The 26,508-nt window shown below is 44.1% G+C and overlaps 1 protein-coding gene across 6 annotated transcripts in view; it reads left to right on the forward strand.

The window, feature by feature from the left end:
- Positions 1-26,508, forward strand: part of ITPR2 (inositol 1,4,5-trisphosphate receptor type 2) — a 313,187-nt gene that overhangs the window by 274,688 nt on the left and 11,991 nt on the right. For all 6 annotated transcript variants that reach the window (XM_081927580.1, XM_081927582.1, XM_081927583.1 and 3 more), the window contains 8 exons: positions 2,308-2,433; positions 8,655-8,830; positions 12,041-12,205; positions 15,759-15,942; positions 16,925-17,017; positions 17,846-17,976; positions 18,380-18,545; positions 21,996-22,156. In XM_081927580.1, the coding sequence (XP_081783706.1) occupies positions 2,308-2,433; positions 8,655-8,830; positions 12,041-12,205; positions 15,759-15,942; positions 16,925-17,017; positions 17,846-17,976; positions 18,380-18,545; positions 21,996-22,156 (1,202 nt within the window). The remainder of the gene's footprint in view (positions 1-2,307; positions 2,434-8,654; positions 8,831-12,040; positions 12,206-15,758; positions 15,943-16,924; positions 17,018-17,845; positions 17,977-18,379; positions 18,546-21,995; positions 22,157-26,508) is intronic.

A 26,508-nucleotide genomic window follows, 5' to 3' on the forward strand; every position in this document is an offset into this window, starting at 1 on the left:
TTTTTTGTATGTCACTTCTTCATGGTAAAACCATGGTGAAAGCAGCTCACAACAAAAGGAATAAAAAAAAATTCAAGATAATTCATTAACCATTACAAAACAGAACACATTTTAAACAAATAGTCATACTAATACTAATAGGCAAAACAAACAATATGAGCCAGACAGAGAAGCACAGACCAGGGACTCAGCTACACAGCTGCAAGTAAAACGTTTTAAATGTGTTGTAAAGTGCAATATACAAATTGGACACTAGATGGCAACCGAGCTATGCAAAATTCAGTGTGTTTTTCAAAATGTTAAAGCATTTTCACAGCATTTTTTTATATGTGTGTAGATTCAGAAAGGGGTATTAAGACCAGATCCTCCACGGACATTCCTAATTTAGAGAAGCCATCCCAGTTTTTTATTTGATCCCGGAACTTTTCTTTACGATGTTCCTATTTTCCTTGGAGAAATGTTGGAGGGTATGGAGTTATCCCACCTCTGAGCCATCTGAAGGCAATCCTGTATCAAGAATGGCTGGGGCAACCCAGTCAGATGGGTGGGGTATAAATAGTAAAATTATCATTATGGAGTGGAATGTCCCTATTTTCATTGGAGAAATGTTGGAGGGTATATAAGAACAGGCAAAGGGATGTCCATGTGTACATGCCTCAACCCTTAAGTCTAACCCATAACCCTCAACGCTCAAGTTTTTCTCATGATGGAAGCTCTGTCCCAATGTCCAGCAGTGTTTAGAGAATTTTCAGTTGATGATTTTAATTATATGAAGCTCCTAAGGCCTTCTAGTTCTCTAGTTTTGATTCTGAGGACTATTGTTATTTAGCAGGTATGCTGCAAAAAAATGGCCTTGTCGCTCAGGGGTTGTTTCTTTATGCCAAATATTAACCCGATTGTACATGCAGAAGCCTGAGCTGCAGGCAGGTGCATTGCTGTTTTACATATTTAAAAACTAAAGCACAAAACAACACATGAGTTAGGAAGAAGAGGGACTGCTGTCTTTGCTGCTACCTTTTGTTTTGGGAAGGACATACTGCTGTCCAGTTGCAGGTATGCTGAAATCCTACCTTTCACCATTGATTTCCATGAGCATATTTCTTTCCCTGGAGGAAGGGAGGTGTACAGTGGCACCTCTGGTTACGAACTTAATTTGTTCTGGAGGTCTGTTCTTAACCTGAAACTGTTCTTAACCTTCGCTAAAGGTACCACTTTAGCTAATGGGGCCTCACGCTGCCGTCGCGCTGCTGCTGCGTGATTTCTGTTCTCATCCTGAGCTAAAGTTCTTAACCCGAGGTACTACTTCTGGGTTAGCGAAGTCTGTAACCTGAAGTGTTTATAACCCAAGGTACCACTGTATTCTGAAAGAACCAGAAGGTGAGCACTGTATGGAAATTAAATCTGTGCCTGCCGTATCCTATTGATTCTTCCTGCCTGTGCATAGGGAATGCTAGAGTTTCTTGTACAGGTTCCCTTCAGTTTCAACACTGTGTCTTATTGGCTACAGCAAATCTCATTAGATTTTACAAGGTATGGAATGTAGTTGCCGTGAAATAAATTTGCATACATATCAGTAGTGGCTGGTGTGGTAGGAGAGAGCCATGGAGCAGGATGCACCAGCAGAGCCCATCCAACATGACTGCCTTACCAACCTTGACCTTGTCCCCACCCTTCCTCTCTCCCACCTTATCTAGGTGAAGCTGCAACATTGTCAGAGTCAAGGGGGGCTCCAGCCCACCGCACGGCCGCTACTGATGAATCATCTAGTATTGATTTATCTATGTACATACTGCTTAATTGCCAAAGTAGCATTGAAGCAGGTTACAAGTATAAATCTACAATTTAGCCTCAGTTGTTTCCCTCATGGTAATGAGCTTGAAGCCTAGGCTAGGCCCTCCTGGATACCTTCCCCCATTTCTTGGTCTCTGAGTGACTTGGCCTTCATGGTTCATACTCACCCCTCTCTTCCATAATGTGTAGTTTTACTCACATGTGATGTCACAGGTAAATAAAACAACAAATCTAGGTGGGAAGCCAGCACCACACAGCAGCTGCCTCTGCTGCCTCTTGTCTAATGACCTTGACTTCAATATAACTACGTAATATCTCTGGCTGCCCAGGGCCTCTTTTAACTGTGAGAACAGAGCCTAAATTTGTTTCATTTCAAACCCCCTGGTGCCCATAGATGTTTTAGTTGTTTACTGCTTCATTGCAGGAGATTTTACATCACATCACTTCTAGAAACTTATTTTTTGATGATCATAATTCTGCTGCCTCCTTGTCAGAATGTTGCTCTTCCCTCCCCAGATAATCCAGCTCTGTTCTGGTTCTCCCGGCACATTTCCCTCTGGGGAAGTATATCTTTCAATCTGGCTGTTTTCATCAACCTAGCGGTAGCTCTTTTCTACCCATTTGGAGATGATGGCGATGAAGGTAAGCAATTTCATTTCTAAATTTTCAAAACCCAGCATAAACCTGGAGCCAGTGTTACCCTCATTTCTTATATATATATTTCAAGTTTTGCTTATTCCCATCCCTCTTCTTCAGCTAAAGAGATGGCAAAACAAACTCAATGCATATGTGTCAGGAGGCAAAAAATCTAGGATAAGAAACAAAACTCTTTCCAGACATGGGATGGGAATGCCTAACTTAATGTTAAACTGTGCTGCTTTTCAAATCAAATCCTTGATCCCATTGCTCAGCAGAAGAACACAGGACCCTTGGGTCCAACTTGACAATGTCCCTTTGACACCTTCAATGAGAGGCTGCCTCTTCTTACCTTTGTCCTTGAAGGAAGTAAGGAAAATAGGCAAACCATTTACTAGATCAGTACTGATGGTGTGGAGAACATGGAACAAAACAGTGGCCCTTCACCAGTGGTCCCATTCCTGGATCATCCAGCTTTTAGATACACAAATAAATATCAGCTGTTCAAGGATTGGGAAGACGTAGGCATTTACACAATCCGTGACCTGCTTCCTGGAGGGAAAGCAATTTCCCAAGAGGAACTGCAAGGCAAATTAAAAGGCACTCATACTACCTGGTTTCAAGAATAATTTTTTATTAACCAACCAATCACATCAAATCAAACCAAATTACATAAATTCCAAATTACACAGCCGAATTTTAAATTTTTGTTGGGGGTACCCATATTTCAAGTTCTGAAGGGATCCAATCAACTTCTTGCTTCTTACTGCTGTTTTAATGTCCACAAATCTAACCTTATGATGTTCACAGTACTATCCAGTCCTTTCTTATTATTTTTCCACATCTCTTGTTATTTTCATATATTTTTCCTTTCTCTTTGTGACCTCTGATAGTCTCCGCAAGCTGGTTAGAACAGTTTGTAATCCTGCGTGGATATTTTTTTTTTAATCCAGGAGCCATATCCAGACATTTTCCATATAACATCACTTCCATACATCAAAACAGTCTTAGCGTCATTAATCTTCACCAATCTGCCTCCTTTCTCAAAACCTCTGAGGAGATTCACTAGGAATGCAGTCTGAAAACAAGTCCGTTCTTCCTCCCGGCTATAAATCCTTTGGCAAGATGGCGACTCCAAATTAATTGCTGCGCCATTCCCAAAAGCTCTTATTGCTTCTCGATCTCCATAAAGCATACTTTTGGTTAAAGTTTATCTCCACACAGACCTTAATCATCCTGCTTGGGTCAGTTCAAGCGACGATTCTAATGAGGAGGGGGTCTTGTAAATCACAGAGAAGGAAAGTAAAAAAGGTTCCCCCCCCCCCATTCAGCCCCGTTGTCAACATACCCAGCCTTTGGTGTATCTTCATCATAAAATATTCCTGTTTCTCCAACCCGTCGTCTTCTTTCGCAGAGGTCACTTAAATTAGCAGACTTCACTCCCCTTCTTCACTTGAAATATGTGCATTTGCTTCTTTTGTAATTAATTATTCCAAATTGCTGCAACTAGTGCGCGATCAGAGACAGCGTCCAGGAGAGCCGAGGTCCACACGGGGGCATTCTGCCTAGGGCCCTCACCCCCTTCTTTCGAATTAGGGGGTGATTTATGGGCACAGCAGGCAAGGGCAGTGTTCCCCATTTCCTTGAGGCAACAAGGGAGGCTGCCTACTCCCATAACAGCCTCTTAATTATCCCGTGTGGGTCGGAGAGATGATATTGTCGGCCATCTTCCAATGCGCCCCCTAGTGGCCCCCCATACTACCTGGTTTCAAGTAGCTCAGGCTCATTCTTTTGCACTTCGTTTGGAGTGCAGGGCAGAGTACAGACACTTCCTTTGTTTGAATCCTTATGCAGCAGGCCAGCATATGCCCTGAAAGGTGCCGCTTCCCAAATATACAGCAATCTGTATATCAGGAAGTACAGGTGGGGGTGCTAGAAGCCTTCAGTTGTATAGGAATTAGATTTAGGCCACCCAACTGAAAGGTAATGGGTATCTGGATCACTCCCTGTTCAAAACCATCTCCGCTCGCTAACAAGAGGCCTCCCTCAAGGGAGGCAAAATGTAATCCCTCCCCTTCCCCTTTATATTGGAAGGGCTGTGGAAAGCTTGGTTCATTTATTCATGTTTGGTGGGAATGCCCTTATGTTAAAAACTTTTGGAAGAGAGTATTCCATTATATCCGCAATTACAGGGCAACCCCTTTCTCCAAATCCTGCCTTAGCCCTACTATCTTTGGAAATAGATTTAGGCTCCACCCTGTGCCACAGTGAACTAGTAGGCTTCTTACTGACCGCAGCACAATTAGTGATAGCTCAGCAATGGAAGAACCAGGCTGAAATACCCCTGAACATAGGGGGAAATAATATCTGGGATACAGCAATGTCTGAGAGTCTCACCCAACCAGGCTTCCTCTGGCCCTCCAGATGTTTTTGGCCTACAACTCCCATGATCCCTAGCTAGCAGGACCAATAGTCAGGGATGATGGGAATTGTAGTCTCAAAACATCTGGAGTGTTGAGGTTGAGGAAGCCGGCACTAGACACAGGAGGGCAATTGAAGGCATAAAGTATAGAGAAACATGGACCCATTTCTTTAGCTATGTTAATGACCAAAATCAAGACCTTATGCAGTACCAATTGCTCAATATTCTCAGTGGAGAGGTTACATGAAGTAATATATTTGAATGTTGAATGTGTAAGTGTAGGTCTAGAGACAATGGATAACGTACATGATTAGCTATACTGCTGGGTAAGTGTTTAATGGTTATTGTATTTGTTTAAAAACCAATAAAAATTGTTTTTAAAAATGTCTGCAAGTGTTTAAAAGTGAGAGATCTTAATTTGTGATGTTTGGGGCAGCAGATATGGCAAGGGTGCTAATAATTGTTAAGTGAGAAGTTTGGGTGTCATTCAGAAAGTTCTGCGCCAACATGCTCATTAAGATGCTCACATCCCCCGAGGCATATGATTTGCTCCTGTCATGTGTTCTGATTGCCTTCTTCAGCTCCTTGCAGCTGAATAACTCCCATCATGTGCTCTTGGAAGTACATTAATTCCAGTATTCTTGGAATTAATAGGTTAAGCTCAGCACCTAAAATGTGTGGGCATGTCCTGAGAGTCTTGGGGGAGGGGAAGAACATGTCTCATGTTTTAATCACTGCTAACCGTACCCATGTCAATTGTTCACATACTTTTAATTATACTGAGTAGGGCTGGAAAGGTTAGATGGAGTACAAAACAGGGAGTTGCATCATCACTGAAGTGGCAGCTTTATTTATTAAGAGTTAAGATTACCCAGACAACCATGCAGATGAATCTCAATGCCTGCATGAATAGAGGGTCTCACCTGCCCCCTCCCGAAAAAAAGAATTTTAAAAACATGCATGTATGAGCCAGATTAGATATACATGCCAAGTGGTAAAGTGGTAATAATGCTTTTTTCTAGAAAGTTCTATTTCAGCTGGAAGATTTGGGGGGGGGGGTTGCCTGTTTGAATGCTCTTTGCATATAACTACGTAATATCTCTCTCTCTCTCTCTCTCTCTCTCTCTCTCTCATACACACACACACACGTAGCCTCTTCTCTGATGTACTATATTTCTGTGTGCAGGGATTTATTTTCTATTAAAGGTAAAGGACCCCTGACAGTTAAGTCCAGTCACGGACAACTCTGGGGTTGCGGTGCTCATCTCACTTTACTGGCCGAGGGAGCTGCTGTTTGTCCGCAGACAGTTTTTCTGGATCATGTGGCCAGCATGACTAAGTCGCTTCTGGCGAAACCAGAGCAGTGCACGGAAACGCCGTTTACCTTCCCGCCACAGTGGTACCTATTTATCTACTTGCACTTTGACGTGCTTTTGGACTGCTAGGTGGGCAGGAGCGTGGACCGAGCAACGGGAGCTCACCCTGTTTCAGGGATTCAAACTGCTGACCTTCCAATCGGCAAGCCCTAGGCTCAGTCTCCCCCCCCCCCCCTCTCTCTCTCTCTCTCTCTCTCTCCAACATCTTCAAGTGTTTGGGATACTTGTGAGGATAGGACCATAAGGGACAAAAACTGCTTCATTCGACTGCTTCATTGATGGTTCCGGAGCTGTGATCCCTTGTTGCTATGTCATCACCTGCTCAGGACCACATGGGCTGAAAGGATAGGTCAGACTCCAGGTCACTCCACTTCAATCCTTGGCTGAGCCAGCCTGCCAATAAGAGTGTTTGTAATCTTCAAGTGTGGTGCAGGAAGTATTAATGAGGAACACGTGTTTCTCCTTGAAACCGGATTCACTCCACTGATGGTGGTTCACATGTTACTAACTGGACTCATTATGAACTCATGACTGAGAGGTAGAAGGGTTTATATCCCTTTATCAATACCTTTAGCAAAATTTTAACATAGCATGTTTAAAAGCAGCTTTAGTCTGCAGCTTGTGGCGATAGGGTCTTCCTTCTTCCTGCAAACTATGACAGCACATAAACATATCCACTTCTACTTTTATTATGAACCGAAGCATGCATGAGTCCATACTGTATCCACTTCTACTATTGGCTTGACCTTAGCCCAAGTTTGCAGTTTTTGTTTATTACAGCACAGCACAAGGCACATCAGGGATGGCGATGTAGAGCAGTGTTTCCTAGAGCAGGGGTCCCAGGATGTTCCAGGGGGGGCACAGGTAAAAATTGCACAAATGGCCACAGCACGAGGCATGGGGACCACAGAGGGAACTGAAGAAGAAAGTTTTTTCTTTTTTTAAAACCTGATTGATTGGCCAATCAATCCTGATTTCTTTCTGGTGGGAGAGGGTGATTGCTGAGGTTCCCCTTTTGACCAGTAGAGCCTGCAATCCAGAGCCCCCAGGTCAGGTAAGGGCAGTGGTGGGGTAGGGCTGGGTAGGGCTGGGTGAGCCTGAGCTGCTTGTTGCTGGGCCTGACTCTGCAAGGCATGGGGTGCAATCCATGCAAGCAGATCAGGGCCTTCGGATGTTGCCAAGGAGCGCAGGGCCCATCAGCAGCGTCGGCCCGGCTCTTCAAGGTTCGGGCTGAAGTCCACCCCGGCGTCTAGCTGAGTGGGGTTGTCTGGTGCTGCTGGCTTGCAAATAATGAAGTGTCTACTCAGAAGAAAGCCGCACTGATTTGAGTGGGCCTTATGGGAGTAAGGTTAAGGGTGGGGCTATAGTGTTTTTTCTAGGCAACCAGGACTCCTCCAGATAGCAATATCTTTTTTTGCACCAAGTCAGTGAGGACCACTAGCTTTTTAATTCCCCCCTCCCCATATATACAGAACTCCCTGTGCACCTTTTGGACTGTATCTGTAGCTTTCCCACTCTGTGTCAAATAACTGGGGTCACATAAGTGTTATTTACTTTTTATAATACATGGAAGATGGATCTCCCTCGTGAGGTTCTGGACTCTCCTTCCTTGGAGGTTTCTAAGCAGAGGTTGGATGGCCATCTGTCAGGGATGCTTGAGCTGAGTTTCCTACGCTGGAGCGGTTTGCACTCGAAAGATAACCCTTGGGGTCCCTTCCAGCTCTATGATTCTGTGTTTTCCTGCTTCAACAATATTTCATTATGTTCCTATCATTTTATGTAACTGTATTTTGTATAAATTAATATATATATATAAATAAAACATGTTCTATTTAAAAACAAAACATTTAAATAGCTACCTTTCTACCTGTAGGATGGGGAGGCATGGGTGTAGCCATAATTTTTTTTGGGGGGGAGAACCTAAGATTTGTATTAATTTGTATTGATTTTTACATATTTGGGGGGACAGCTGCCCTCACCCCCCTTTAGCTATGCCCAAGGAAACTAGGTCGGAAGGGGGCCATGATTGGGAAAAGGTTGGGAAACACTGGTGTAAAGAGCCTAGCTCCTGGATTCTGACTGTGTTCCAGAAACAACCACACCTACAGGATAGGTACCCACCTGCAGTTGGGAATGGCCCAGCCTGTTTAGTGCTTTTGCCACAGCTTGATCTGCTGAAATCATTTCACTGCAGGAAAAAAATGTCTGCAGATCAAGGCACTACTAAAAGCACAAGAAAAGGGCTCCCAGCCTTGTTGCTATCTTGCTCATTTTATCTTCTACAACATTATGACTGAAAAAGTATAAATATGTAAATACAATTTTTCCTATACATACTGAGTTGGACAGGACACTGGTATTGTATCAGTAATACAGTTTTTACGTTATAAAGTTATAATGACCTTTTCTTTCTTTCTTTTTCTTTCTAGGCACACTTTCTCCGCTATTTTCAGTTCTTCTCTGGATAGCAGTAGGCATATGTACATTGCTGCTTTTCTTCTTCCCTAAACCTGTTGGTATTCGCCCATTTCTGGTGTCTGTAATGCTCAGGTCCATATACACTATTGGCCTTGGGCCTACATTGATCCTTCTTGGTGCTGCTAACGTAAGTACTTCAACAACAACAACAACAATTTATTATTTACACCCCGCCCATCTGGCTGGGTTTCCCCAGCCACTCTGGGCAACTCCCCACAGAATATTAAAAATATGATAAAACATCAAACATTAAAAACTTCCCTAAACAGGGTTGCCTTCAAATGTCTTCTAAAAGTCAGATAGTTGTTTATTTTCTTGACATCCGATGGGAGAGTGTTCCACAGGGCGGGTGCCACTATTGAGAAGGCCCTCTGCCTGGTTCTCTGTAACTTCACTTTTCGCAGTGAGGGAAGCGCCAGAAGGCCCTCGGTGCTGGACCTCAGTGTCCAGGCCGAACAATGGGGTGGAGATGCTCCTTCGGGTATCCTGGGCCGAGGCCGTTTAGGGCTTTAAAGGTCAGCACCAACACTTTGAATTCTGCTCAGAAACGTACTGGGAGCCAATGTTGGTCTTTCAGGACCGGTATTATATGGTCTTGGCGGCCACTCCCAGTCGCCAGTCTAGCTGCCGCATTCTGGATTAGTTGTAGTTTCCGGGTCACCTTCAAAGGTAGTAGTCCAAGCAGGAGATAACTAGAGCATGCACCACTCTGGCAAGACAGTCTGTAGGCAGATCGGGTCTCAGTCTGCATACCAGATGAAGCTGGTAAACAGCTGCTCTGGACACAGAATTGACCTGCGCCTCCATGGACAACTGCAAGTCTAAAAGGACTCCCAGGCTGTGCACCTGGTCCTTCAGGGGCACAGTTGCCCCATTCAGGACTAGGGAGTCCTCCACACCTGCCCGCCTCCTGTCCCCCCAAAACAGTACTTCTGCCTTGTCAGGATTCAACATCAATCTGTTAGCCGCCATCCAACCTCCAACCACCTCCAGGCACTCACAGAGGACCTTCACCGCCTTCACTGGTTCTGATTTGAAAGAGAGGTAGAGCTGGGTATCATCCACATGAACACTAATGAACATCCAGCCCAAACCCCCTGATGATCTCACCCAGCGGCTGCATGTAGATAACAAGAAGCATCAGAGAGCATCAGAGAGAGGATGGAACCCTGAGGCACCCCACAAGTGAGAGGCCACGGGTCCAAACACTCATCCCCCAATACCACTTTCTGGACACGGCTCAGGAGGAAGTAGCAGAACCACTGTATAAAAGTGCCCCAGCCCCTCTAGACAATCCAGAAAGATGTCGTGGTCAATGGTGTCAAAGGCCGCTGAGAACTCCAGCAGAACTAGGAAACATCTTTCACCTTTGTCCCTGGCCCGTCAGAGTTCATTGACCAGTGCAACCAAGCCAGTGTCAGTCCCATGATGAAGCCTGAATCCTGATTTGAAGGCATCCAAATGGCCCGCATCCTCCAGACGTGCCTGTAGTTGTTCAGCAACCACCTGCTTAATCACCTTGCCCAAGAATGGAAGATTTGAGACTGGGCAATAGCCATATTGGCTGGGTCCAAAGATGTTTTTTTAAGAAGTGGTTTAATAACTGCCTCTTTCAGCGTGGCTGGGAAGGCTCGCTCACAGAGGGAAGCATTCACCACCCTCAGAGCCCATCGCCCAGCCCTTCCTGGCTTGCTTTTATCAGCCAGGATGGGCAAGGCTCAAGGAGACAGGTGGCCGGTTTCACTTGTCCAAGCAACCTGTCCACATCCTCGGAGGTAACAGGTTGGAACTGACCCCATGCAACTTGAATGGACAGGACTTTAGCACTTTCCTGCCCGGGCCCTGCTCCTATGGTAGAGTCTACCTCTTTCCAAATATGAGCAACTTTATCTGCAAAAAACTGCAAAATCATTGCAGGAGATCTTGGGGTCCATACCATGTCTATGACACAGGTGGTTCTGTTACATTGAGAACCACCTGAAGGAGTCTCCTGCTGCTGTTTTCTGCAGATGCAAAAGAGGCAGTGAAGAAGGTCCTCTTCGCTGTCATTATCGCCACTTGGTAGGCTTGACATTGAGCTCTAACCCGTGTCTGGTCAGATTCAGAATAAGTTTTCCAATAATCACTTTATCTATAAAGTTGGCTGTTTGTCTCTTTTCCATTCATCTTGGGCCATTAAAAAACTAAGGTAGTAGGGTATACAAATAATCTGTTCAATTTCAAGCCTCAACTCAAAGAAAAGGGAAGGGCGAACACATTTGGGCTGCAAGAACATTCCTAGGCCTACTTTGTCCATTTCAGTATGGAGTTTAAAACCCTGAAATTAAACTGTGATATGCTTCCATATCCATTGGCTCATTTGAGATCTGTAGAACCACCAAACTGGGCATGGGGATCCTTTGCTGAAACAGAAACAGCTCTAACTGCCAGTGTAGTAGCTTCCATGATGCAATGCTTCTCCTGGTCAAAAGCTGCTTGACTGGTGGGGTGGAGCCCCTTCACTAATGTCCCAGTGGCTGTATCACTGCTGCTTACTGGGAAGCAAAGGAGCCAGGGAGGTCAGCGTAGTGCAGGCACACTTGTGGAGTCAATCCAGTGCTTCTGCTGGTGTGCCCTCACCATGCCAACTTCACCACTTCACCTGTAAACAGCAGCAACATAACTACCAGGAAGCTAGCATTACAGTTTCACCCCACCAGGTCAAGGTTTTTTTTGTGGGCAGTTGGAGATAATATGTGGTGTTGGGGGAAAAATGTGAACGGTTGATAATGTGGAGTTGGAAAAACTTGGGAGGACAAATGGTCACGCTAAGCGTATGTGATTATTAAGCACTTAAATGCAGGGACAGCATGTACACAAATTATAGAAAAGTGGAATGCATTCAGTTTCCATACTTAAACCAAACTTCAATTTGGCCAGAACCTCCAGTTCTTCATCTCCATCTCTGAGCAGTAATGCTTTGTCACCTCCTTGTAAATACCCTTAAAATACTTCTCTTTTTGTACCTGTTAGTTAATAAACTAAGGCAGATTAATAAATGAATCATCAGTAGATAAGAACTATTGACTCTTATAGCCTTAAAAAAAACAACACACAAATTAGTGTGGGGTGTCTGATAGGGAATTTGTGCAGTTGGAAAATCCGCTTAATAAAACCTCTGCGCTATGCATGCTCCACCAGTGTGCGCATGTAAAACGAAGATTGACTATATATAAAGAGGGGGGATAATATGGTAATAATATGGTTAATATTGTATTCTAAATGTTTCCTGGTGTGATATTCTAAAGAGATATGGTTCAGATTATTGAAGCATAGCAATTTTTGTCCACTCCCCCAGCTTTGTAACAAGATTGTATTTTTGGTGAGCTTTGTTGGGAATCGAGGCACATTTACTCGTGGATACAGAGCAGTCATCATGGATATGGCCTTCCTCTACCACGTTGCCTATGTCCTTGTCTGCATGCTGGGACTCTGTGTGCATGAATTCTTTTACAGCTTCCTGGTGAGTATATCTCTGGAGTGTGGCTGTTTTGCCAAAATGAAAAATACAACTCATTTGAGTCATGTTAGATCTCAATTCTCACATCATGTAGCTCAGCAGGGAATGGCAGCCAATCCTGGTGTTCTGACACTATTTGTATGACGCTTGTCATACAAATGCTTGTCCACATATGTTGGTCATTAGTCACACCCATATTGCATTTTTAGATGTACAATTCAATCATCTTAGGATGATTAACACCATGAAGGATGTGTTTCTTATTGGTTTGTGTGGGTTAAAAATATGTACATATTTTAATACCATTGATTAATAGCAATAGTAGTGATGCAAATTTAAAGAACATCATTCTTTAAACTGACGTTCCCTCTTCCTTCTTTAAACAAGAACTTAAAACCATGTTCTACTTATTTGTATTATTCACCTCTGTTTGCAGAATGTACTTTTTGTGGAATACAACACATGCATTGAAGGCATCTCTGCAGATGCTTGGAAATGAAGTCATAATATTAGATCATATCACTTTTATCATTAAGGAAGGTGAGGCTGCCATCTCAGGCAGCAGATCTAGAGCATTGTTCATGGTGACAGAGGAGGATATGGACAGATCTGATGTATGAGCATCAGTTCCATGCTCATGAAACAGGGAGCCTTTAGCTGCATGATAACAGATTTGCCTACTAGGCAAGTAGGCAAAGTGCCATTGAAATGAAAGGGTACTGAGCCCATGTGTAGTAATATGTAATTGAATTGGATTTGGGCATAGTACCTCACAAAGTATTTGTGAGGATAAAATGGAGGGGGGTAAGTGTGTGTGTCACTTTGAGTTCCTTGGATAATAGAATCATAGAACAGGGACTCTGAGGATCATATATTCAAACCCCCTGCAATGCAGGAATATATAGCTGTCCCATATGGGGATTGAACCTGCAACGTTGGCGTTATTAGCCAACTGAGCTATCCAGTGCACAGATGGGATATAAATTTAATAATAAATAAACATACAATATTAGTGAATGCCATTTGGGTTTTCTACCTGAGTAGCCAAAATGTTTTGAGCCAGCCTTATGTCTTTATCCCTTAGTGTAGAGGTTTTCAACCTTTTGGAGTCCATGGCTCACTTGACCAACCACATTCTTTCTGCAGCTCACCTGTGGAATACAGGGAAATCCCTACTTGCTTGGGAGTTCCATCCCAGGCTACCACGCCCATCACCAGGACACCTCCCCTTCCTTCCTTGGCTTTTTAATTTTGTTGTCCCCGAGAGGGGGCAATGACAATGACGAAATTAATTCGTTCCACAAGTTTTTTCTTCTTGTGAATTTTTCGTCTTGCGAAGCACGGTTTCCCATAGGAATGCATTGAAAATCAATCAATGCGTTCCTATGGAAACCGCCTTCAGACCAGGTCCGGGGACAGTCTGTCCCCCGACCTCGTCTGAAGGCTGGGGGGGGGGACAAGGGCTTTTCTTCCCACCCCCAGCATTTTAAAAAACCCCGGGACAGTGGAGGACTTCTCCGCTGTCCGGGGCGATCTTAAAAAGCTGGCGGGCGGCAGCGAAGCCTTCGCTGCCGCCCGCCAGCATTTTAAAAAACCCCGGAACCTCTTCTGAAGGCCGGCGGGGGCGAAAGTCTTTGCTCCCCCCTACCTGCCTTCCTGGGAGAGTGGAGAAAGGCAGCGTGTTTCTCCGCTATCCCGGACGGCTTTTGAAGGCAGGCGGGGGGGAGCAAAGACTTTCGCCCCCCGCCGGCCTTCAGAAGAGGTCCAGGACCTCTTCTGAAGGCTGGCGGGGGGCGAAAGTCTTTGTCCCCCCTGCCTGCCTTCCCGGGGACTTTTATATCACCCGGGGACAGCGGAGAAGTCCTCCGCTGTCCCGGGGTTTTTTAAAATGCTGGCGGGCGGCAGCGAAGGCTTCGCTGCTGCTTGCCATCATTTTAAGATCGCCCCGGGACAGCGAAGAAGTCCTCCGCTGTCCCGGGGTTTTTTAAAATGCTGGCGGGAAGGCAGGCAGGGGGGACCTCTTCTGAAGGCCGGCGGGGGGCAAAAGTCTTTGCTCCCCCTGGCTGCCTTCAAAAGCCGTCCGGGATAGCGGGAAGTGCTTCCCTGCTATCCTGGACTGCTTTTAAAATGCTGGCGGTGGGGAGCAAAGCCTTTCGGCTCCCGCCGGCCTTCCTGGACCTCTTCTGAAGGCCGGAGGGGGGGGGGAAGGCTTTGCTCCCAACCGCCAGCATTTAAAAGAGGTCCCCGGAGATTTCCCTATGGGCTTTCTTCTTGCGAAGCAATCCCATAGGGAAATTCGTCTTGCGAAGCAACTCGCAAATGGAAAACCCTTTCGTCTTGCGGGTTTTCCGTCTTGCGAGGCATTCGTCTTGCGGGGCACCACTGTATTATTATTATTATTTGAAGGTTGCTGAGGAGCTCCATTTTGCTGTGTTATAACCCTCATAGGGTCTGAACACATTTGTTCCTGCTCACAGTTGACCCAGCCCATACATCCCTGATGCATCCATCAGTGCTGTAGCAAAATTGGCACCTTTTTAAAGCTTTTGCCATGGTCTAGTTTGCTGCATAAGAGTAGGTAGTTACATGAGGCAGTCAATGAGACTGGTGGAGCTGCAGCATTTTTAAGCTGCTGCTTCTGTTACCATGCAGCTAAAGGCTTCCTGTTTCACTTTGACTATCTTCATTTTAAGTATTGATGATTCACCCATAATACTGGATTTGTTAATAATCATAGTTATTGCATTACCAGTTATTACATGATTAAAGCACCTGTACTTGGGTGGAGTTCTTTTAAAATATTTTTTCTGAGGTGTTCATATGGTGTGTCTATCCAGTCCCATTTTTTTCTTCCACTTTTTAAACTCTTTGTGATGGATTGCAATGATATTCTCCATACTGTTTTGTTGTCCCATTATAACAGAGAGCCATACAGAAGGTGGTTACTTGCTGGTTTAAGTATTTCTGTCCAACTGCTTCCAATATCCAAGAGAGCTAAGAACAAGCAGTCATCCGCATAAAACAACAACAACAACAAAAAACTATACAAAATAATCCTACAGGTGTTAAGGTTGCTTTAATATCATTAACATAAAACAATTTGTATGCCATGGAAAAATCTTGATGCTTTAGGATTAGTTATGTGAATTGACAGAAAGTGGTGTCTTGGGCCAGCTCTGGACAATGCCCACTGAAATCATTGTGCTGCTTATTCCTCTAATGCAGTGGTTTTTAAGTTCATGCAAAGCACTGAGCTATCTGTTAGTCCCCTGCATTACTCAGTCAGAAATGAGAGTGCATCCTACAACACACTCAGCAGACACGTGGCTGCACATAGGCAGGGAGGATAGATCTTGGTGGGCAACCTGCCTTTCACAGAAGCTTGTCCTGCATTACTGATTTTCTCATTGAGAAATCTGTAAGTTTTTAATTGATCCTGGGATCCCCTAGATCAGAGTTTGAAAATCCCTGCACTATTGCATTACTTGAGTTCAGGTGGCAATCACTTTAAGGAGCTCTGCTGATCACTTTTATGTTGTCCCCCCCCCCCACACAGTTATTTGACTTGGTGTACAGAGAGGAGACTTTACTGAATGTAATTAAAAGTGTTACGCGGAACGGACGCTCCATTATTTTGACTGCAGTATTAGCGCTCATCCTTGTGTATCTCTTCTCCATTGTTGGGTTCTTGTTCTTGAAAGATGACTTCATCATGGAGGTGGAAAGGACACCTATCACAGGTATTGCTCCTACTAGCAAAACTTGTTCCCACTGTAGTGTATTATTAATTCCAGATAGGATCAATCTCCATTCCAGTGACAACAGAATGTTAGATAGATAATGGAGTCTTATTTGGGTAGTATTCTTTTGTGATCTTTTGCTCCTTCAAATCCTTTGTTTTCAGCACAGATTCATCATTTGTGATGCATAAGGCAAAATAGGTGTTTGATCAAATAAAGCTGATATATACGTCGTTTACTCACTTTAGAAATGTTAAATTAGTGTTTTACTCAACTCCATACATATTTATAAATGAGAATCAAACTATGTTTTCATCCTTGAAACTCTTTAAATATTCTGGATTTAAAAAGATGATGCCTCAGCTCAGTGTCCTCCTTGTCATTCTTTGTGAATACTTTAATGATTTTTAAAAATTGATGTTATTTTCATATCTGACAGTTGTTTCTAGCTTTGAATATATTTCATCCTAACTAGATGGAGTTCTGTTTGATGTTAGTTCTGTAATTTAGGCAGAAGCAACAGTAAAATGCCTGTGATATATTGTAAATGTGAAACCCTGATCTCTTCATTACTGCCAGTGCTTTAGTCTTCTTCCTCAACAGTCTTCTTTCATTGTTTCTTCTGACACTAAGTGAGAGATTTGGTGACTTGTGGGTTTTATCATAGCCAGAACACACAATTATTTGGGAGTTCAAATGTTATTTACATAATTGTTGTTAAGTAAAACAAAGGTAGAGATATATCTCAAGCTGTCTCGTACAAATTAATAAAGCAACAAAAGACTTTTATCCACAGATTTTGCAATGTATTTAAATTTAGGTCCTTGATCAAGTGAGTATATCTGAAACCAAAATTTGGTTCCAAAATGTGAAATTGTCAGCCTATTTCTGTCTTAATTTTTAATGTGTCTGCTGATACCCTGTACATATATTTTTGCAACAAATCATTCCATTGCCAACATTTTGTTCTTTGTTCTCTCAGAAAGTGGCACTGTTCCTACCACAAGATTAACAGCAATGATGGATACATGTTCAAAGGAGAACTGTAGTACTACAATACCAGCTTTAAAATTAGGTTGGTTGAATGCTCACAAAACATTTTCTGTTTTTCCCTGAGCAAGTATCTGCTGCTTAGTTAGACCAAAATGAGATTATATGCAGAACACATAAAGGTAAAGGTACCCCTGCCCGTACGGGTCAGTTGTATCCGACTCTAGGGTTGTGCGCCCATCTCACTTAAGAGGCCGGGGGCCAGCGCTGTCCGGAGACACTTCCGGGTCACGTGGCCAGCGTGACGAAGCTGCTCTGGCGAGCCGGCACCAGCGCAGCACACGGAAACGCCGTTTACCTTCCCGCTAGAAAGTGGTACCTATTTATCTACTTGCACTTAGGGGTGCTTTCGAACTGCTAGGTGGGCAGGAGCTGGGACTGAAAGACGGGAGCTCACCCCACTGCGGGGAATCGAACCGCCAACCATGCGATTGGCAAGTCCTAGGCACTGAGGTTTTACCCACAGCGCCACCCGCGTCCCTATGCAGAACACATAGTTGCCCCTAAAAGCAGCCACCATGTGTATCTTCCTCTCCTCTGCCCTGTCTCTGCATAATGTCCAGAAAAAGAAGAAAAAAAGGTATTACATAATCACAAGGAGAGTTTCTCTGTCAGTGCATCATTTTATTAGCTTGAAGGGATGGGGGAAATTCTCAATACAATGATGTTATGTCAGGTGTTTTATTCTACCACTCATTACTGAAAGTGGAGGTGTTTGTCTGCCAGTTTAGCAGCAACCACATGTTCTCTACATTTGTCTAGTTCTGCCATTAGTCAAAAGCTTAGTCTCTCTGGAAAAGCTTAGTCAAAAGATTAGTCCTGTATCATGTACATACATGTGTTCCATCCACAGATGAAGAACCAGATGAGGATGGGATTGAGAGGACATGTGACACTCTGCTAATGTGTATTGTGACAGTTCTGAACCAGGGCCTGAGAAATGGTGGTGGAGTGGGTGATGTGCTCCGAAAGCCTTCTAAAGATGTAAGCATTTTGTATGATGTAGCTTCATGCTCATGCATGCTAGATAGATAGACAGACAGATGCCTTTCGATTTTATTTGGAGTGTTTTAAAGGGAGTGCCTTGATCCCATTCCTTGCTTTGGCTGGATAATACCCATATTCACTTAATAGATTTTCATGTCACCAAGCTAATTCGTCAGTGTAAACCAAACCAGATGCAACAGAACAACCAGGGGTAGTTGTGGGGTGGGGTTTATTTTTTAATGTGGAAATATAATACATATTTCCCGCTACATCAACATAAAATGAACAGGATGTAATTGCTTGGCCTGAATGCATGCTCTGAAAACACAGATGATCCAAAGTAAATGTTTCTCAGCTGGGTGCAAATTGACATCACGTAGAAACATTATTGTCATTTCAGGAACCCCTCTTTGCTGCTCGAGTTGTCTATGATCTCCTGTTTTATTTCATTGTCATCATTATTGTCCTGAACCTAATTTTTGGAGTCATAATCGATACATTTGCAGATCTCCGAAGTGAAAAACAAAAAAAAGAGGAAATCTTGAAGACAACCTGTTTCATTTGTGGTATGTGTTAGCGAGCTATTAAATTGGGTGAGGGGAAAGCAGTTTTAAAGAGTTTTATTTAAGCTTATTCCTTTCAATAATCATTGACCAAATGGCAGTCAAAATATCACATTGATGTTCACTTGCTCTAGGACCTAAGTTAGTCTTGTGTTGTCATTGCTACTAATAACTTATGTTCGGGTGCTTTCAGTTATTATCTGATTAATCCAGTGTGAAGGGTCTGTGGTCTAGTTCTCCAAACAACATGTATGTAACTGAATTATTTCAGACCTGTTTACGTACGAGCTGTGCATGCCAGACCCCACCTACCCACCCCCACCAACCCCAACCCCTTTGGCAAGCCCTGCTTTACACCTCATCAACCCCTTGCCCAAACCATCACAGTTTGCCCAGTCCAGATAAGATAGAGGCGCTACATGTTCTCAGGTCCAAAAGGTAAGGAGATGACCTGTTCCAGACAAGGTTGCACTTCCTTTGAAGGAGCAGATTATTAACAGTGGTACTTTTGGAACCAGCACTATCACTGGAGGTCCAGAGGGGTTTGGTGACTAAGATTGGCTGTTTCCAGCTACAGCTGGCTCACTAGTTATGGACCCTTTTAAGACAGAGATGATGGCCACTGTTCTCCGTGGTCTTGCAACCTTCAAATTGCAATGCCAATGAAGATGCTTTGGAAACCCTGAACCAGAATGCAGTGGAAAGGTTACTGGCTGGGGTGATCTCTAGAACCCAAATAACTCCTATTCTAAATCAACTGCACTGGGTGCCAGTTTATTTCTGAGCCCAATTCAGGTTGCTCACATTGGTATTTGAAGCCCCGCATGATGTGGGCAACAAATATCTGAAAGACTTCCTCCTTTCCCAGAGACCCCCCCGGGTGTTAAGGTTAGGAATTCAAGGAGTGGCAAAGAGCTCAGCAGAGGACTTTCTCTGTGGTAGCTCCAAAATTGTAGAACGCCCTACAGAGGTGTGTCTAGAATCATCATTATTCAGCTTTTGCCATATGCTGCAGATGCACCTTTTTACCCTTACCCTTGACAGTTAAAAAATATTTTTGTAGGCTTCTTGAAAAGTGTAAATTAACCTGATGAGTTGGTTGGTTTGTTGTGTGGTGTTTTTTTTAAAAAAAAGTATTCTGGTGGTGTTTTAACTTTACCTTGGCAGGTAATAAATCTTAGAAATGACACCCAGCTCTACCTCTCCTTTAAATCAGAACCAGTGAAGGCAGTGAAGGTCCTGTGTGAGTGCCTGGAGGCGGTTGGAGGTTGGATGGCGGCTAACAGATTGAGGTTGAATCCTGACAAGACAGAAGTACTGTTTTGGGGGGACAGGAGGCGGGCAGGTGTGGAGGATTCCCTGGTCCTGAATGGGGTAACTGTGCCCCTGAAGGACCAGGGGCGCAGCCTGGGAGTCATTTTGGACTCACAGCTGTCCATGGAGGCGCAGGTTAACTCTGTGTCCAGGGCAGCTGTCTACCAGCTCCACCTGGTACGCAGGCTAAGACCCTACCTCCCCGCAGACTGTCTCGCCAGAGTGGTGCATGCTCTAGTTATCTCACGCTTGGACTACTGCAATGCGCTCTACGTGGGGCTACCTTTGAAGGTGACCCGGAAACTGCAATTAATCCAGAATGCGGCAGCTAGACTGGTGACTGGGAGTGGCCGCCGGGACCACATAACACCGGTTCTGAGAGATCTGCACTGGCTCCCAGTACGTTTCCGAGCACGATTCAAAGTGTTGGTGCTGACCTTTAAAGCCCTAAACGGCCTCGGTCCTGTATACCTGAAGGAGCGTCTCCACCCCCATCGTTCAGCCCGGACACTGAGATCCAGCGCTGAGGGCCTTCTGGCGGTTCCCTCATTGCGAGAAGTGAGGCTACAGGGAACCAGACAGAGGGCCTTCTCGGTAGTGGCGCCTGCCCTGTGGAACGCCCTCCCATCAGATGTCAAAGAGATAAAGAATTACCTGACATTCAGAAAACATCTTAAGGCAGCCCTGTTCAGGGAAGTTTTTAATATGTAATGCTGTACTGTTTTTAACACTGATTGGGAGCCGCCCAGAGTGGCTGGGGAAACTCAGCCAGATGGGCGGGGTATAAATAATAAATTATTATTATTATTATTATTATTATTATTATTATTATTATTATTATTATTATAGAAATAAGTAGGGTCATTGGCAAGCTAGTCTGCATGGAACACTTGAACACGCAAGAGAGGTATATGGAAGTCTCAGTTATGCTTATATTAGAATTTTTAGGTTGAAATACTGTGGAAGCCAGGGACGCAGGTGGCGCTGTGGGTTAAACCACAGAGCCTAGGACTTGCCGTTCAGAAGGTCGGCAGTTGCTCCTGTTGCTCTGTCCCTGCTCCTGCCAACCTAGCAGTTCGAAAGCACGTCAAAAGTGCAAGTAGATAAATAGGTACCGCTCTGGCGGGAAGGTAAATGGCGTTTCCATGCTCTGGTTCGCCAGAAAGTGGCTTAGTCATGCTGGCCACATAACCCGGAAGCTGTACGCCGGCTCCCTCGGCCAATAAAGCGAGGTGAGCGCCGCAACCCCAGAGTTGGTCACAACTGGACAGGGGTCCCTTTACCTTTTTACTGTGGAAGCCAAAAAGTGGAGTGCTTGAGTCTTCCTAGAGATGGGCAAACTTTCCCCATCTTGTTTCTGAATTGGCTTGTTCTTTCCAGCATTTTCACAGAAATCTTATTAAAAGTTATCTGAAATCTTTGAAAGTTCTGGCTCATTTCAAATACTTAGCAGCCCTCTATTGGTGAAGGCCCAGCACACAGCTCCCACTTTCACAAAATCATTGTTGCTGAAAGGTAAGTTTCAGGGGATGAGGACGAAGGGAAAGGGGATATTTGGCAAAGATCCAAACATTTATAATCCTGGCTGAAATTCAAAGGGATTTTCATTCGGATCATAAAACATTTGCTGTTTCCCAGGTCACCAACCTAAGTTCTGAAGCTCAACATCATCACTTGTTCGTCATCATCTATTGTTATAGAAGCTATTCCTCTGAGAAATTGGATAGTGAGCATTTGGGCAGCCTGGTAGATTTTGTCTTCATTTCCTTCCCCTTTATTTTAGATCATAGAATCATAGAGTTGGAAGAGACCACAAGGGCCATCGAGTCCAACCCCCTGCCAAGCAGGAAACACCATCAGAGCACTCCTGACATATGGTTGTCAAGCCTCTGCAATTTCTTTCTTATTCTGGAGCCTTTTCTTTTTTCTTTTTGCAAAGACGGAAAACAAATACTGGAAATAAATATCATATCTGATATATGCCTTAATGAAATTGTTGGTCTTGAAGACTCTGCTTTTACACTGTGTATGTGTGTGTGTGTGGTAGTTTTTTTAAAAAAAGAACTTGTAATTAAGACAAGTGTTGACAAGATGATGGAACTAATGAAATATTTTTGGTGTGTGTCTCCTTTTTTGCAGGGCTTGAGCGAGACAAATTTGATAATAAGACAGTTTCCTTTGAGGAGCACATAAAGGCAGAACACAACATGTGGCACTATTTATACTTCATAGTTCTGGTCAGAGTGAAAGACCCAACAGAATACACTGGTCCCGAAAGTTATGTGGCTCAAATGATTGTGGTGAGTCACTTTTATATAAGTCTTACTTCAGGGAGGTGGGCCTTTCAGGTGTTGCTTGCCTAGCACCATAATTACATATTTTAGGCACCAAGTGCAAAACGTCCTCTTTACCCAGGCCTTTTAATGGGGGGGGGTGGACGGTTATTATTAATTTTTCCTGTGACAGTTTTATTGGATTTCATTATTATGATATGTAATTTATGTTTTATTGTTCTACACTGCCCTTGGATCTTCAGTTAAAGGGTGGTATATACATTGAATAAACAACAACAACCACAAGAACTGTGAGAAGCCGCCAACTGTATAGTTACAAAGGTATTTAAATGCATTTGCAGTAACCCAAGGCAAAGGCCCAGCACTGGGCATAATGAAAATATGAAGGTAAAGTTCACATTTACCCTCAGGCTCCTGCACTCTCATACTCAGTATGCTTATCCAGTTTGTAAGTCTCCTTTTTTTGTCCTGAATCACTGGCTGATGTTTCCTAAAAGAGAAAAACGCCCACTGCCAAGCAACAGTACAAAGAAAGAATAGAGGTCTCCACTTCTGCAATGCATAGAACTATTCCAATAGTTTGATGTGCAAAAATGACAACAGCATGAAACTGAGTTTGGTAGCCTGTGAAAGCTGTGCAGACATTTTGAAGTCACTCTGTGTGCAAGCCTCATTGTCCCAAGGATGCAGCTATTTGGAGGTAGGAGACTTGGGAACTCCCAAGATACAGCTGCTGTTTTTCTGACACACTTCATGCAGATAAATTGTAGTTTGTAAAGGTCAGACCTTTCTTTCTCCTTGCGTTTCAGCCCCCCCACCCCCACCCCGAGAGATCTGTAAAAGCCTCGAAGGGTAAGAAACTGCGTTAGACTTGGTGCACATGGATGCAGTTAGACTCATGTACATCATCTTGATCTTTTATTGCTTGATCTGTCAATTCTTAACTTGACTTAAGGGGCCTTAGCATAGTGATTGAGCCCATACTTTGCAGCAAAAGGTGCCTGGTTATGGTGCCTGGCATCTCCTGTTAAGAGGACTGCAGGTTGCAGGTGATGGGAAAGATCCCTTTGTGCCTGAGACCCTGGAGAGTCACTACAGATCAGTCAAGAGTACTGAGCTGCCTGGACAAATTATCTGATCAGGAAGAAGGCAGTGTCCTAGGTTCCTAACCTAGCTGTATCTAAGACCTTCACCAATGGGCAACATCTTCACAAGCATATTTTTCATGGATCCCTTTAAAACATGCAAGTGGTGAACAGAAAAAGATTAAACACCACCACTGGATTAAGACAAAAAAAAAGATTGGGGGCAAATCTAGCATAATTTTGAATCTTGTATCATTCCCTGGAGAATATTTGGCTAAATGGCTTCCCCTGCCATTTTATCACCTGCAGATTTTGGTTACAAATGTGAATCAATTTTAGTATTGTTTAGTAGCACTTTTACATTATTGAAGGAAGCACTGGGCTTTTATTCTTCCTCACTTCACCCACCATTTCTTTCATTATTTCAATGTGAACTAACAGTAGTAATTCATTAAGTCTATCTCTAGTGCCCGCAGTTGGAAATTACTGGTGCAGTGCACTAATGCACGGGGAGGCAAACTAAAGCCCAGGGGCCGAATCTGGCCCAATCACCTTCTAAATCTGGCCTGTGGATGGTCCGGGAATCAGCGTGTTTTTACATGAGTAGAATGTGTTCTTTTATTTAAAATGAATCTCTGGGTTATTTGTGGGGCATGGCATAGGAATTCATTCCCCCCAAAAAATATATATAGTCCGCTGCCCCCCCCCCAAGGTCTGAGGGATAGTGGACTGGCCCCCTACTGAAAAAGTTTGCTGACCCCTGCACTAATGTACTTTTCATTAGTGCTAATGGTGGGATCTCTGGAGTTGAGCCCCTAAAATATTAACAAAGTCACAAAGGCCTCTATGTACTCCATGCTTTGAGTATGAAAAACCAATTTTGGAAGTTTAATGACTTAAAATGTTGGCAGTAGATTGCTGGGTTTTATTTGATACTCTCCCTGGAATGAGCTATGTTGTGGAATTATATTGTTTGAGTGGGAATGCTGTACTAAACATAAGTCCAGTTTAAAGAGAAGCACATGGTATTAGCTTTTTAAAAGTGGTGGATGGATTCTTCAGCCCAGCTTCATGGTCTGCATCAGAAATAATTTGAGGATACCAGATTCTGCTGCTCTGTGCATATAGGACATTCCCTCCACTGAGTCTCCCAGGCCACTGGTTCCTTCCTTTTCCCTTGCCTGGATCCTGCAGCATTGAGGGAAACCCTGTGTGATGTGTCCTGGCCTCCTTCACCTTGCCACGAATGGGCAGCTGTAAGAAAAGTGTCGACATCATCACAGTGGTGCAGAGAGCTCAGCAGCTGGGATGGGGACCTGCTCTGAAACGTGTAAGCTGCTTGCCAGGGTGGGGGAACTCTGGCAACTTTGTAGTCAGAAAAGCAGGTGAGGCTGTGGGAGCAGGGATGCCAGGGACCAGCCTAGCCGGTGGCAGCTGCAGCACCACTTGCGCCAACTGCGGGCTAGAGAGTGGCTGGGCTGGCAGCAGTAGTGGCTGCATTGGCTCCAGCATAGCCCCATTCCTACGCACATTTACTTGGCGATAATTGCCACCTTCTCCCGAAGAAGTAAGTTGAGATGAAGGGACTTGAGGCAGGAATGCGGAGGGACCGTCCACCACATCAGCAAGACCACAAAAGATACAAAAAAATGGGGTGGAGGGAGTTCACACTAACATTGCCAGATCTTTCTTTTCACCCTCCTCATTCTTTGCTCCTCCAAAATGCAGATGAGGATAGACCCAGTCCTAGCAGTGAAAAGGAAAGTGCCTTCTGTTTGTGCCCTTGACAGCTTGCTCATTTTCCATTAATAGCACCACAAATCAGAAGCGATGGGCAGTTTTATTTGGCCATGCTCCCCGCTCCCTCTCATAAAGTGCTTAGTCACCTCCATGGTGCCAAAGCATATGCGTGCATCAATGTGAAGTCACGTCATGACATCATGTGATGTGGCACACACGTGTTGGGCACCCATAATCTGGGGCCCAAGTTGGCGCTACTGTCTCTGTCAATGCCACCGTTGTTAGTCCTATTTTATTTATTATTATTTTTTAATCCATTTTTAAAAATTAATTTTACACATTTCATATCTGTAATGATTCTAGGGGTTGCTCGTGCGTAAGTTGCCGCCACTCCTGGCTAGGTTACCTGGTTGAACCCTTTCTGTCTGGACAGCCATTCACTTCGTGGCAGAATCAGCCATTCACTTCGTGGCAGAATCCGTCAGTGGGCGTTTCTTGAACTTCTTCCAGCAAAGAAATTCTTTGACGCCAAGTCTCCTCCTACTCTCCCTGCGCGGAGGTCTTCTGCGCAGGGAGGGTGTGGGCAGCGGAGCACCCGTGCTCTCCCCGCTGGTCTCCGGTGAAGAGTCCTGGAGCCTCCTCTCCGATTCCCCCATCTGCCCCCGCTCTCCACTGGTGTTACGCTGATTTCCTTCCCCAGCAGATGGGCTGCCTCTCTCCCTACTGGGACCCTCTCCGACATCCCTCTGGAGCCTTCCCTCCGCCTTTAGCTCCGATGGCAGTTCCCTGGCAATATCAAAGACTACAAATAAAATAAAGACTAAAATGATGGTTACAAATATGGAGAGGAATGCGATAGAGCAATTAGAACAGAAGTGTGGATTTTTATTTTTTTTAAATAAATATTTATTTAAAAAAAATTATGTACAAATGCATAAGTAATAAACAACTTTACTTATATAACATAATTTCATCACTTCTTTGAACTCCCTCACGTCTCCCGCTCCCACTTACATCGTTAAAAAGTTTTTTCATGTAAATTATCATCTTGTTTACAATCTTATATCCACTCATTTAAATACATCTAGCATTTCTCCAAAAGGTTTATATTTTCCTTAATCTCACTTATCGTCAAATTCAGATCTAATTTAGTGGTGGGCAATTATTTATGATCTAGCATCCTTCTTAACATTCAGCCAAATCACAATATTTTTGTAAATAAGTCTTAAATTTCTTCCAGTCTTCTTCAACCCTCTCTTCTCCCAGGTCTCGGATTCTGCCAGTCATCTCGGCCAGTTGCATGTAGTCCATCAGCTGCATCTGCCACTCCTCCAGTGTGGGTAGATCTTGGGCTTTCCAGTTGTTAGCGATGAGTATCCTTGCTGCCGTTGTTGCATACATAAAAAATGTTCGATCCTTCTTTAACACCTTCTGGCCGACAATACCCAGAAGGAAGGCCTCTGGTTTCTTGGTAAAGGTATACTTAAATACCTTTTTCAACTCATTATATATCATTTCCCAGAAGGCCTTCAC

Source organism: Podarcis melisellensis (assembly GCF_964234715.1).
Source record: "Podarcis melisellensis genome assembly, chromosome: 10".
NCBI lineage: Eukaryota > Metazoa > Chordata > Lepidosauria > Squamata > Lacertidae > Podarcis > Podarcis melisellensis.